The sequence below is a fragment of the Anarrhichthys ocellatus genome, unplaced genomic scaffold, assembly GCF_004355925.1.
Source record: "Anarrhichthys ocellatus isolate YVR2014 unplaced genomic scaffold, GSC_Weel_1.0 scaffold134, whole genome shotgun sequence".
NCBI classification, from domain to species: Eukaryota; Metazoa; Chordata; class Actinopteri; order Perciformes; family Anarhichadidae; genus Anarrhichthys; species Anarrhichthys ocellatus.
This window is the reverse complement of record NW_022280164.1, coordinates 500,223-514,029: the sequence shown is the minus strand read 5'-3', so window position 1 is coordinate 514,029 and position 13,807 is coordinate 500,223. Positions and strand designations below refer to the sequence as shown.

The window sequence follows — 13,807 nt, the reverse complement described above, 5'->3', positions numbered from 1 at the left end:
CTATGCACGGCTAATGTCGCCTCAAGCTGCTAGCCCTGAAGCGGAGATGAGGAGCGTCCAACAGAGGACTCGTAAACTCACTTTGTTCTGTGAACAAAACTAGTCACGTTATCAAAACTTGGTACGCATAGCGCACTGACTGGGCATGCCCAGGGGACAACCTCTGTTATTGAAAAGTGAAGCCAATGCAGAAGTGCCTGAAACCTGCATTCTCTCTAATGCCCATCAGGGGGCGACTCCTCTGATTATATGGAAGTCTATGAGAAAATGACTCTACATATCTCTTGATTTATTACCTCAGTAAACATTGTAAACATGGGTTTATGGTCTCAATCTCTAGTTTCATGTCTTCTTCAATACAGCATGATGTTCATTTAGTGGATTATGGTCCATTTAGAGTCAAATAGACCATAAAGCGAAGTATGCTTTAGGGCGGGGCTACATTGTGATTGACAGGTCACTGCCAGAGCTGTATACGGTGCGTCTACATCACGCCTCTGCATTCCAAATATGGTCACTTCCGTTCACTGGAAGATGGCGACGGCCTTCGTCCAAGATGGCAAACTCGAGGCTTCAAAACCTCTTCAAACACTTCCTGGATTGAATCACGTCATCTAGGTTCTATGAATAATTTTAACCAAGAGGAAAGACACAGCGATATTGTAAAATAAATGCAATTCCATGTTATGAAATGTCTACCAGGTGCCTCGAAGTCAAGACAGTTATGTTTCTTCAAAAATGTATTTAGTTTGGTTCAGATTATTGATCACGTGCTGCATCACCAGAGGAACTCATGGTGCTCGATCAATCCAATCTTGTAACCTGCGTCAATACCTTGAAGTACAGAGAAGAGACAACAATATCTTGTATTGACGTTCCACCGAGCACAGCCCATTCAATCTCACCAGAAAACTGAGAGAACGCGCCGTACCAGAGCCTCTTTTATTGAGTCATAACGGCGACAAACAGCGATGAATACAGCATGAGACACTTTGGATTGCTTCTCATCGTCAAGACAGGAGGAAGTTGGGTTCCCCAGGAGCACATGAAGCTTTAATTAAACAGTTGGAGGGCACAGTAAAGATGCACAACAACCCAATCTGGTAGAACCTGAATCCCTATCCCTCAGCTTCATTTCAAATGCAACACATTGACTTGTGTTTTTTGTATTTTTATTTTATTTCAGGCGAAACTAGCCAATGGAGATCAATTGAAAAGGAAAAAAAATGTCAAATCAACATGACACTCAAGAAAGTTAACATATTAAAAAACATCAGACAAAGACACACATAGAACATTGAAGTCAAAGAATATAAAAGCTTCTGTTGGGCGGCTCAATATTATATACAATATCTTACAAGATCAAGAGACTCCAGAACATCAACATTCCGTATGTTTCGTCCTTGTTTAGGGAAAATCTAAAGGAGAGAGGATCACATCCACATGAAAGGAAAGATCTTATGCACATATTTCAATACATCATATAAACTGCCTCATCGTGAATTAAGTGGAAACTTGCGAAATAAAAAAGCGGTGTCTTGATGTTTCCTCCCACAAAAGCAGTTCAGCCAGCTGAAAACAGAAGCCGATTAGAGCAGCTGCATGACAAGAGTCCACACCTTGACGATCGCGTCTTCTTCAACTTTTTACGATCCGATTGGACTTTTATGGATCCTTGCATGCATACTGAAACCTGCTCCAACTATGAAAGAGCACATAAACCTTCAGCTCAGGTAAAGATGAGTAACTTAACAAAGTGGAAAATGGAAGATTTTAATATTTTATGCGAGGCCCGAGTCCGAACTAAATTAGTTTTAGTTGAAGACATTTGATACAGGTCGGAACAGGAGGGAAATCCTCCCACACAGAGCAGATTTCGGGATTTTTTTCCTCTCAGGTAAAGGAATTTACAGCTTGCCCCGTCTCAAAACGTTCCTCGAGCAAAATAACTGGAAAACACACGGAATCATCACCTCGTCCATCCTCAGCTCTGTGTTCCTGCTTGCTAGAGGATGAAATGTTCAATCAATCCGAGTACAGTTGGGACACGTTGAAGCGGCAGAGGAAGCACAGAATGCGGAAGCCTACGATGACGACCATGTGGGGATATTTCTGAGACCGTTGCTCAGAGTTTTAACTGGAATGGAGGATTCTTTGAGAGTTACTATGTATGCCAATGATGACTGTATAACTAGGCTGTTACCACAAAAACTAGGAGTGCAGTAGCTGCAGAAAATATGGATTCCAAGGTACATCGGGAGTTCATTGTATTTTATATCATTGACTTTAATGAAATTCCCAAACTGGGACCGCAGACCATGTGCTTCACTTTCACACCTGTAGTTCAGCTCAGTTGGTCAGATCGAAGAGAAGAGGAACATTGTTGCCTTTTAGATGTTGTGTTCACACTGGCTATTTTTATGACAGCAAGTCATGCTGCACTTCACTGAGCCTTGTGTGTTATCTGGTGTCCAAAAGAGCTCCTAAAGAAATAACTGATAATGACTGTGACCAGTAAAGACTGAAACCGGATGGCGTACATCAGAGCTACAAACAAGTACAGAGGGAGAGCAGTGGGCTAAAATGACATATTTACTACCACCGGACCCTGTGGTTGGTTGTGCTTTCACATCACAAATTAACCACTCTCGAGTCCTCTTGGATCCTCTCTGGTGCGGACTAAACAACTGGACCAGGACCCTCCTTTTTTTTCCAGACGGTCCGGTTCCAAGCATTACAACCACCTGATGTTCTGATGCTGGACGTGTTCATTCAGCACACACTACCTATAGATCCATCTACTGATCGACATCTTAGAAGCATTGCATCTATGCATGTAGTGATCACCACCCCCCCACCACCACCACCACCACCATCGGTCAAGTCAGAGTCATCATGAAGCAGACCAGGACTGAAAGGCCAGAACATGTCCCCGGTCTGGACCATATGAACTGGTCTACAGGTGAGAAAGAGACCATCTAATTTACTCGTGAAAATGTACATTAGACATTCTTTTGCATTCTGTGGGACATTTCAAGTGGATTAAATTTAAATTAAAAGATTCCTTATTGTTCTTGGGAGGATCCTGGGAACCCTCTAGGAGTCCTCAGGAGGTCCCTGGACTCCACTTTGCACCGCAGAGCCCACAGATCCATAACTATGGCAGGCCGAGGCCCCATCACTGTAGTTCTCAATATTTAATTGACAGTGTCTGACTGAGACCCCCCTCATGTCCTCAGTCACACTCAGTAGTAGGTGCACCAGTTGCTGGAATCACTGGGCATCAGGCCGCCGGTGATGAGCAGGATCAAGTCCACGAACCACCAGATCCCCAGCCCTCCCAGGGTGAGCAGCTTCCCGACGGCGGTGCCGGTGTGGCCCAGGCAGAAGCGGTCGACCCCGAAACAGCCCAGGAAGAAAGAGTACAGCAGCGTGGTGATGAAGTAGTGGCCGGTGTATCTGTGCAAGAGGTCATTGTAACGATATTTAATACCACGAACCTCAATCATTGTGCCGATATTCAAAGATGATACAAACACATTTCAAATGAAGCTAGGAATGCAAAAGTGGGAGGGTGGTGGCTCCATACATTTGTAGACATTGCCCTCTAGTGGCGACGTCCCGATGCCACGGACGTTGGTCTGAATGAACCGGATCACTATTTGTAGATCTGGGAGCATGTACAGCAATACTGCATGTCTTTTCGAGGTAAATCTGTAATCTTGTCCGAGTTGCTCTACCAATACTTTGAGTGCGTGTATCAGTCAAAATATATATACTGTGTATCCTGTGTTCAGTCTCTGCTGCCAGCCATTTTTAACTCATTACCAAAACAGACACCTAAATCTAGCTAGCAGTTATTTGGACAGGCAGCTTTTAGAACTTTAAATGTATCTAGACTGGCCTAAAAAAAAAAATGGATGCGTTTGCGGGACGTCTTGAAACATTGTTTATGCCTTTTGTGCGAGAAGACATTGTCATCATATAACTGTATGATATTATAGACATTTACCTTTACAGCGTCATTAAGTGGTGAAGCCAAAGAATATGAAAAAAAAGCAAACAATAATTTCGATTTTACCTGGGTATTAAATTGAAACATCAGCTAATTTAAAAGATTGTATTCTAAAACATGAGCATGCATTTCAAATATTCTATTAATTAAGACAATAAATACTGTTGTGTGTTTTGGGTGCCAGTACAGCCACATGTCCCTTACTTGATGCAGGGCACGTTTCCTCTGAGGAACTCTCTGGATCCGGCACACTCGATACCGTCCAGGGCGAAGCAGAGAACCCGTGTGTGGTTCACCTCTTTCTGAGTCTGGCCCCCCCACTAAAAGACAGAAACAGTAAAAAATAATTTTAAAAAAAATCAAGTGCTGGGTGATTAACAATATCACATGTTCTTTAAAACAAAGAAAGAAAAAGCAACAACACTTACCCCGAAACAACCGTGGCCCATCTCCAGGAAGGCGCTGTGGTTCTGTGACTGATCGACCGGGTCCTGACAGTAGATGAACTCCTCTGGTCTTCATCATGCATCATGTGTGTGAAGGAAGATAAAGAGTGAGGAGTGTGAGCTGGTACGCCACTGCCATGAAAATGACACGACAATCAATTGAATTACAGATATCCACAATGAAAAACACTGTTTTTAAAATGAAAAACACTGTTATTAAAATGACACAACGTCCTCTGGTTTTAGGCTCGACCTCTCTAATCTCGCTTCTCACAGCATACATGACAGGCCCACCGTTTATTATAAGACCTCACAGTACATTCTGCATACAACAAATCACCAATACAGGAACAGGGCCCTCTTTTCATACTAAAGAAAGGTCCACAGCAACTCGCAGCTGTTTCACACTGGACAAAGCAAAAGATAATACTTATATCGTATTATGTGACATTCTGAGTGTAGCGTTGATTTAAGAACAGTATACATTTCGGAAACAGCGCTGCTTTTGGGAACATAAGTGGATTGCTGATGGATACGTGAGCGCGATTTGACAGATCTCTGAAAGCTCTCACAACAGCAGCCGTACGTAGCTAGCATTAGCATCAACATTAGCCTTAGCATCAACGTTAGCTAGCCTACCAGCAACAGCATCCTACCCAGACTACTGTGCCGCTTCCTGTTACTTACAGATAGCTGCAGAGAACGACTGGAGACGGGGGTCTGTACTCGTAGCGCTCTGTATTATTCGTATTGTCTCCGGATATCTCATCTTTCCCGATTTCCGGCGGCTGCGAGCTGAATGGGACCGCGGTAGGAGAAGCAGCCGGAGTCTCCGCTGTCGAGGAGTTTTCCGAGTGAATTCCTTCCAGACATTGTAAGAGAATCGACAGTAGCAGCAGCAGCTGTCCGCACAGCAGAATGTAGCTCACTGAAATCATTGTCACCCTCAAAACACTACAGTTATTCTAACGCCATAACCGTTCATGGTTAACAGTGACGTTTAGCTAGCTAGCTAACCTGCGACGGTTTGTTTTTGTCGCGTGTGTATGATGCGACAGAGTTACGTCATTTAAACCCGCCTGGATTGTTTTTTTCTGTTCTATTTTTTGTGCAACTTGATTTATTTATCTGTATTTATTTTAGAACTACAGTGACAAAGTAAATCCTGTACAACTCAAGTGAGGCTTCCTGTTCAAACCAGAATCACAGCTCTTAACATCAATTTGCCTACTAATAGGACATAGTGATGAACTAGTTATTGTTGAACATAGAGAAAAACAAATAAACATTATTGAAATATATTAAATAAATACCATTGGAATGTTTTTTGTCACCTTACATTTTTTTTAATTCAAGTTATGCCTATAATTAAACTCATTAACACAGGCAAAACCTTCGAAACCTTTGTGGATATAAAATGAAGACAGATGCAGCAACCTTATTTCTGGCCTCAAACGTTTTCAGAAACACATTTCGGTGAACTGTTTTCGTGATAGAAGAGTAGAGCTGTCATCCAAATCGCAAGCTTTTTCTTTTTTCTTTAATACTGCAGTTGCCCATACAAAGTAGCTACGAATTGTTGCATGCAGTATGCATTAAATTGGGACATACTACTTCTTAACATTGCACCTTGCACTTTGACCCTCTTGCTTATATATCTGCTGTGCAGATTGTGGTCAAAATAGCATAAAAAAAAGCATGCTGGCTTGTATACTGCAAAATGTGACCAGATGTAGAGGAACATCCTGGTATTTTTGGCAGACTGCATTTGATCTATGTATTGTGACATACTAATCTTTTTCTGGCACACTAAATAGTCTGGTAGTATGGGTATAGGAACACACAGACAGTTACGTTTAAGTTTTTTTTAAGTTAAAGTTTTTTTTAAGTTACCCAGATCTTCCTGCGATCTTCCGCATCTATTTCCCATAAAGCACGTGCACTAGTGTTTCCTTTACTGCCGCCTCCCTGCCAGCTCATCAGGCTCGTTCACATTAACAGAGTATATGGGCTATTCAAGCGTTCGTATTAGGAAGTAGATTTACTTCCTTCCCAATGGAGGTCTATGGGAAAATGTCTTTTTGGGCCCCATGGCATCACGTGACGGAAGGCAGGAGCATGAAGCGACGTTCACAGCGTTTACAAACGCCAGCTGTGGCGATGTACAACTATATTACAACATCAAACGACAGGAAAAAAGAGATGAATAATGATGTCATCGGCTTTCCATAACTTCCATGAACCAATCAGGATTTGGCAAAAATTTAATCATAAGTCTGGTAACAGTTAATGGGTTGTTGGTGACTTTCAATCCAATCTGATCGAACCAGCTTGACTCATAGACAGTATATGGTTTGACTGTTCAACTCTTAATAAATAAAAGATGTGTTTGACTTGTATTTAATGTTGTAAAAAATACTTGAATCCAAGTTTCCAGTGGATTTAAAATCAACTACACAATGGGACTTTTCTGATGAATATCATTTTCCATCATTTATTGTATTGCAGTTTTTGAAAAAAAAAAAAACACGACAGATAGATTGATTCTTTAAATGCAAAGAAAGCTGACATGTTTTACGATATTCATTTCAAATGTGTTTGTGTGTACTACAAAAGTTGGCTTGGAACATTTTGGGAACTTTCACAGGAGAAACGTGGACATATCTTATGAGGTTTTATAGTAAAATGTATTGAGTTATTTGTTTAATATTTATAATTTCATATTTTATATGCCAAAGGTCAGTTTAATGTTTCATGTTTCAAATTAAAGACATTTTCTGACTTTAGAAGAGCCGTTAATTCAGCACCTTTTATAATCCACTACGCAGCACCTCATTTCCATAAAATCACATCTGATTTTATTTAACAACTAAGTTACATTTGTAGGGATAAAATGCTCATCCCCACACAGCCATTCAGTCTTCAGTCATGAAAGCAACAGGATGCAGGTGTAGACTTTACTATTACACAACTTTCATTTTGACACAAGTTCAGAGTCACTCCCAAGAGAGACCGGCATTCTGTTGCATCTGTTTGCATTCTGTAGGTGGGACCGCATGCAGGTGGGGATGGAGGGGGGACTTCAAATCAGAAAGGAACTGCTCTCAAGTCAGCAGTATTTAAACAACATCAATCAAGTTCAGCTTCGTCCACTGAGTCCTTCTGGTCTGTTTTCTGTAGCAACTCGGGGCCGAAATATTTCGATCTCCCAACGCCCACAACAGGAACAGAGGACAACATCATGGGAGAGGGGAAGTAGTCCCGGCTGTGGACGCCTGGATATGCTCTGAAATCCACTCTGGACGGCGCTGGTGGGATAAAATACTGGGCTGATGCTGCGGAGAAGCTGGAGTAGGGATAAAACAGAAAGCCTCCAAAGTGGGAGAGGCTCACCAGGTCCTGTTAACAAGGGACGAAAATACAACATACAACACATTATCTGCTGTTAAGGAGTTAACTAAAGTGACAATCACCTGGCGTAAGTGTAATTTTAAGGTACTTTCAGAAGAAAATTAAATTAATTTGACAGCTGTGACTTTGCCAATTCAGATCATAAAAAATTATGAGTTTATAAAATACTTAACTGAGTTAAAATTGGCTCCCCGCCGACAGACTAACATTAAAATGCTGCTAAAGGATGGTTTCACAAGTTTTCCCATATGAGCATTTAAAACGTTTTTTGTCTCGCTGTAATCGTTCCTCCTACAACTGGATGAAGATCCCTTCCTGACACACTTACAATGTCAGTAATGGAGGACAAAACCTACGGTACTCGTTCTGTGTAAAATAAGCAACGTTAAACCTCGGTCGTACTTTCCACATGGACGGCCTTCACGGACACGAGCGAGGGAACGCTTGGATCTTTGCTACTCCGAGCGGGTTTCTCCTCACATCTATCCAACGTTCTCAGAGCTCCTCAGAGTTCTGCACCTTGTGTCAGTATAGTTAGAAGATGTTGGTTGAGCACGGAGAGGGCGAAAAGCTGCCACACAGAACCCCCCGCTGAGGGTCGTGTCGGCCATCGCGGATGCGGAAGGCATGAATCACCCTTTAGTATGAGGCTTCAGCGGACTGAGTTGGAAAATCGAGCTGAAGTCTTTTTCCTGCAAAATGTCATCCTTGAGTAACTATTACAAACACACAGATACAGTTCTGCACTTGATTCGTGGAACTCAGACTGAAGCATCACACTAGCTTCAAATATCTCAAATAACAACGTAAAGTACTTCAACTTTACTTTTCTCATTTCCAGAGTTTTGTTCTTTTTACTCCTTTTACTAGCATTAGAAATTTAGATCATAAAAAACAATGATGTGTTCAGGAAATGGTTAATGGCAAAACATGAGAATGCTGTTTACATTTTATTATGGCAATAATAATAATGATCAATCAAGTATTAAAATATGGACCAAACCTGAAAGAATATTAAAGCTACTCCAAGCAACATTTTAATGTTGTGTCCCTTTTTGACAAAAAGGGACCGTTTTGAACATTTACTTGAGTAATAGTGAAATGTAAAACACTGAGTTCTATAAGCACGTCATGTGTTTTTAAAGAAGCGTTCCGCTGGTCTGTGTACCTGTAGCGGCGCGTGCTGTCGGATGCCGATGGGGAACCCTGGAGCTCCCGGAGTCCTGGCGGGTGCTGCCAGTCTCAGTCCGCACGGCGCTGCTCCGTCCACGGCGGCGCCGCCGTTCCAGCCGTTCACCTGGGTTGAGCCGAGAAGACCGTCGGGGACACTCGGATCCTGCAGATGTCGGTTCACTTCCGGTGGATAAACGAGGCTGTGTGCGACACCGCAGCGTAGTTTGCCCACTTGTTCCCTCTCCGAGTCTCGTCGCCCGTAGCAACCGCCTCCGCCAGTTAATATGCTGATGACGTGGCTTCGACTGGGGTCCGTTTCTTTCTGCCCCTCGACCGGAGTCTCCGCTGTGGAGACCTTAGGCTTAGTCTGCGTCCCGATCACCGCTTGTCCAGGACCGTCCTCAACATCGTCAGCTCTGTCACTGTCACTTTCATGAGCATCTTGAAGAAGAAGAAGAAAAAAAGACGCATGGGAAAGTTAGTTTTGATTCATGTTCATGGACTCACCGAATGTATCCTATTGACAAAGTTAGCATTATAATGTTTCTTCTTTACCTGGAGATTTAGAATCGTCTGAATGCCGTGGAGATGATTCCTTCACAGGTTCATATTTCACATCAGTCGTCCGCATCTCTTTAGATTTTTGTGATGGATGTTGTAGTTTCCTGATGTAACGAAGAAATAACTATCTGTGATGATACATAAAATAGCTGATGATTCTAATCATTGTTGTAGAACCATTCAGCGAGAATTCCTTCAATTAGAAGTGGATTATTTGTGCTGCATATTCACCATATCTTTCAAGGGGGGAGTCAGTGATTCTGGAGGATGATTGCTGGTATTTGAACTCAACATCCAAACAAATACCTTACTCCAGATAAACCGTCTCTCTCGCTTTCTCTTTAAACATCCATGGCCTTGGTACGAAAGCCCTGAGGGGCAAGTAAGAAAAAGAAACGTTTTGCGGATCCATTTTCCAAGTTGTTTTCTCTCCTGTGTTCATGATTCGACAAAAGGCGAGAGAGAAAAAAAGCTCTTGCTGTACATTTTCTAAGTTACTTTTTTTATCTGTGAAAACAGGTAGGAGAAAAAGCTTTATGTGTTTTTTGTTGTTGTCATAATCACTTTTCTAAGTGTTTGTTGTAGAAATACACAAGAGGCTGAAGTGCAAAGTACCCTACAAACTAAATAGGAGTAAAAACGTTCATGTTTTCTTAGGTGAGTTTTTTCAGTCCTATTTAGAGTGTTGGTGCATTTCAGCCTCTTGTGGACAAAAAAAGTACAACAACAACAAACTTTTTCCCCCACCTGTTTCACGATGAAAAAAAATAGGAACACAATTATCGAAACCTTTTTTGCACCTGTTCTTAAGTCATAAACACAGGAGAGAAAACAATTTGGATTAGAATCAGAAAATGGATTACCAGATTATTTTTTCTCACTTGCCTCTCAGGGCTTCCATACAGTTTTCAGCATACATAAAGAAGGAACAGTATAGGTGACCGTGAGGGTAAATCTGCTAAATTTGAATAAAAGTGTATTGTTTGTCCACTCAGTGTTGACCAGAGTGGCCGTTCCAGTGTAAAACTGACTTGGTAATACTGGAAGCTGCATGTTGACTTTAACAGGCTTGGACCTTGAGCTTCTCTCTGAGTGCTCCATTCTACCAAAGAGGAAAAAGCTTTTCTTCAGCTGCTCTGGCAAGTTTATGGTTTGACATGTTTCAATTTGCACTAACTTCGCTGCACCTTATAACTTTGGAGATATCTTTCTGTGGTTTTACCAGATAGCAGATGCAATGTATGTAAGCAATTCAAAATTAAATTGTTTTCGTGTTATTGCTGTCAACATCATGCAGGGGTGAAAATACCCTGAATGATTCTATAGTTGAATATTATTTCATGGATTCATCAAAAATAAAACAAAGTTGATCTTTTCCATATATCTGAAGTGATCTTCAGATTTTAGAAAAGGAAAAATAATATTAAATGAATTGCTACATTGATTATCAATTCATTGTTATGCCATTTTTCTCTGCAACAAAATCCAACCAACGAATGTTTCAGTTTGTGTCTCTGGTTAAGTCAGGAGCTATTAAAGCCCACACACAAAGGGCACCAGATCAGCTTTCTTTCATTTAAGAAATGTTCCAAATGTTTTTCAAGCAGATTAGATTTCTGTCATGCTCTCTTCACCGGTCTTTTACAACGATTCATTGACAAACTACAATTCACTCTGAACTCTGATGCCAGGCTTTTTAACTATGGAGTGAGAAAGAGAGAGTATCCGTCCAGTTTTAGTTAACCAATGTCTTTTAGGATTGGTTTTTAACTTCTTTCACTTTTTTACAAGGCTCTTGATGCTTTGGGGCCGGCCTACATTACTAATCCATCATGGCCTCTTAGATCCTATGCTGCCCTTTCTTTTTCTTAATTTCCAACAATCACACAAATAAGAAAATCTGCAGCTCGGCGGTTTTTAACTATATGCACCAACACTATGGATTTAAGGTGATAAGAGATGCGAGCTCTGTGAACATTTTAAAATGACAATTGAAAAGGTATTTATTCATCAACAACCCGCCACTCTTCTCTTGTTTGACACTAATCATATACATGTTGTATTGTTCTTATTGTTTCCTCTGTTTTAATCATTTACATGTTTTGTTTTGTTCTAATTCCTTTGTTTTATTGCTTGGTTTTATCGTGCAGTGTTTAGGGTCAATCTGTCTGTTTTGATTTATTCTCTGGTTCCTTCACTTTGTTGTGGAGCACCTTATATGACTTCCATTGTATGGAATGCGCTATATGTATAAAGTATAAAGTTTAATATTACTACTACTATTATTATTATATAATTATTGTTATAACAAACAATACCAATATACTCACATACAGAAAGGGGCTATTCTGCATAATGTGTACTTTTATTTTGTAACATTTTGCATGATAACTGCACGTCAGCATTTAGATCTGTGGCACAGAGCTCAGGGAGCTGAACAATGATGATAATAATAAAATACCCTTTAATATGGCTTTTGCACACTGTAACCCAAATATGAAGGTCTCATTGAGTCATAAAGTGGATGATAACTTGCCTCTTCTCTCTCCTCCCGTTTCCCGTGTCTCGGAATCCCTTCGCGAAAGGATTGTTGTCTATTTTCAGCTGCGTTATCTGAAAGTTGGTGCAAAGGAGGGAAAGAGTTCTTCACTTTGTTGAATTTTGTGATATGCTTAACTAGCAATTGAAAACGCCTCTTTTTTCCCTCCACACCTCTCACCTTGTCGTTTTGGTAAGCCGTCACTGCGATGAACTCGGTCTCGCAGAAGACGTAAGTCCTGAAGGTGCTGTAAGGCAGTTTCAGGATGTCGTTTGTCTTCACGATGTGGAATCGTGGCTGATACTTGTGCATCGAGTTGAGAATTGTCTGCAAATTAAAAAATTATAATGAAGTCAAAACCATATATTTGGTAAATAATGTGGGGGGAAAAAATCCTCAATTGTCTTGTTGTATGTCTTTAAAATGAATTAATAATGGTAACGATATAAGCAGGAACATAATATTAAATTCAATGATTACTTCATGCTTCACAGCAAATCTACAATTTAACTTATAAACACATATCTTGGTTATTATTATTATTGAAATTCACTACATTTTCAAAAGCAAAATCAAAACATACGAATCCGTGCTTATCGGACATGTTGTTGGTCAGTTTCAGCTTGTGGAAGTTGACCACTTTGGACATCCACTGCTCGCCCGTGGCCGGGCTGTCCGGGTGGATGTACATGCGTTTGGGCATCTCCGGGTCCGCCTTCCCGGCCACCATCCAGCGGGAGTTGTGGAACTTATATCTGCAGTCGTCGGCCGCCACAATGTCCATCAGAAAGACATACTTGGCTTTTCTGTCCATGCCGGCGCACCTGGTCCTGAGCGGCGGGAACATGCGTCTGTGTGGAGAGGACAGATAACGGCGTGAGGCGTTCATTAAAACTCAGTAAAGCTTTCCATCCCGTGCGTAAATATTAGACGTTTACTGTACCTCCCGGATTTCGTAATGACCATTTCAGTGCCGCATTTGTGGAACTGTGTCCAAAGGTCGCTGGCTTCCAAATAAACTTTCGGCTCGTCCTCCGTCATCTCCCCTTCCTCCAAAGTATCGGGAGGCCTGCGCAAAACCAAAGACTCGTGCTCCGGTGGTGACGTGTGAATCACCGGGTCCGTGCTGGCATCCAAACCGAGATCCGATGAGCCTCGGGAGGACAGGGCCGTGGCTGAGAACAGCGAGGGTCCGACCAAGATAGTTCCGTGCAGGGCTGAATCTCCGACTCTCGTGCACGGCACCGAGAAGCTGCGCATGATCTCCAATATGGGAAAAAAGAGGAAACTTTTACGCACGACTCTCGTCAGGTTACACTTTTACGCCACTTTGATTCCTGCGGAATTCACGTATCTGCATAATTTTAAATTATTAAAACTCAGTAAAGGAAGCAGCTTTATTAATATTTGTTTTGCCTTGGATGTTTTGTCCGGTGCGGTCAGATGCCTCCCAGCCTGCGTGCAGCTGATTTGCTCCTTGACACGTTACTGGAGTAGTTCACCCAGCAGTGGGTGGAGTTCCCTGCTGTTGCACTTCATGTGCAAAAAAAAATGCTGCTTCAAATTTCTTCACTGGCTGATGAAGCTGCTCGGGACAACTTGGAATGAAAATCCAGCTTTATTAATCATTAAATCCTCGCACCAAACCTGAACAATTACAGG

General features: G+C 41.7%; 2 protein-coding genes across 2 annotated transcripts; both read right to left on the bottom strand.

The window, feature by feature from the left end:
* Positions 1–429: 429 nt before the first annotated feature.
* Positions 430–5,504, bottom strand: tm2d2 (TM2 domain containing 2). The gene is made up of 4 exons (XM_031877348.1): positions 5,149–5,504; positions 4,444–4,531; positions 4,220–4,335; positions 430–3,459 (listed from the first exon to the last, which is right to left on the bottom strand). The coding sequence occupies exons 1-4, from the start codon at positions 5,397–5,399 to the stop codon at positions 3,246–3,248; spliced, it is 669 nt and encodes a 222-aa protein (XP_031733208.1). The 5' UTR covers positions 5,400–5,504; the 3' UTR covers positions 430–3,245.
* A 2,086-nt stretch (positions 5,505–7,590) lies between these two features.
* Positions 7,591–13,405, bottom strand: LOC116399893 (T-box transcription factor TBX3-like). The gene is made up of 7 exons (XM_031877355.1): positions 13,089–13,405; positions 12,729–12,996; positions 12,326–12,472; positions 12,143–12,219; positions 9,601–9,710; positions 9,041–9,486; positions 7,591–7,860 (listed from the first exon to the last, which is right to left on the bottom strand). The coding sequence occupies exons 1-7, from the start codon at positions 13,403–13,405 to the stop codon at positions 7,591–7,593; spliced, it is 1,635 nt and encodes a 544-aa protein (XP_031733215.1).
* Positions 13,406–13,807: the final 402 nt, after the last annotated feature.

Bases quoted from the DNA above. Each gene is read 5' to 3' on its own strand.
- LOC116399893 (XM_031877355.1), bottom strand. From the start codon at position 13,405: ATGCGCAGCTTCTCGGTGCCGTGCACGAGAGTCGGAGATTCAGCCCTG. The intron at 9,711-12,142 runs GCAAGTTATCAT...TCGTTACATCAG, and splicing joins AACGGGAGGAGAGAGAAGAG to GAAACTACAACATCCATCAC. The intron at 9,487-9,600 runs GTAAAGAAGAAA...TTCTTCTTCAAG, and splicing joins AGACGATTCTAAATCTCCAG to ATGCTCATGAAAGTGACAGT.
- tm2d2 (XM_031877348.1), bottom strand. From the start codon at position 5,399: ATGATTTCAGTGAGCTACATTCTGCTGTGCGGACAGCTGCTGCTGCTA. The intron at 4,532-5,148 runs GTAAGTAACAGG...TGCATGATGAAG, and splicing joins GTCGTTCTCTGCAGCTATCT to ACCAGAGGAGTTCATCTACT. The intron at 4,336-4,443 runs GTAAGTGTTGTT...TCTGTCTTTTAG, and splicing joins TGGGCCACGGTTGTTTCGGG to TGGGGGGGCCAGACTCAGAA.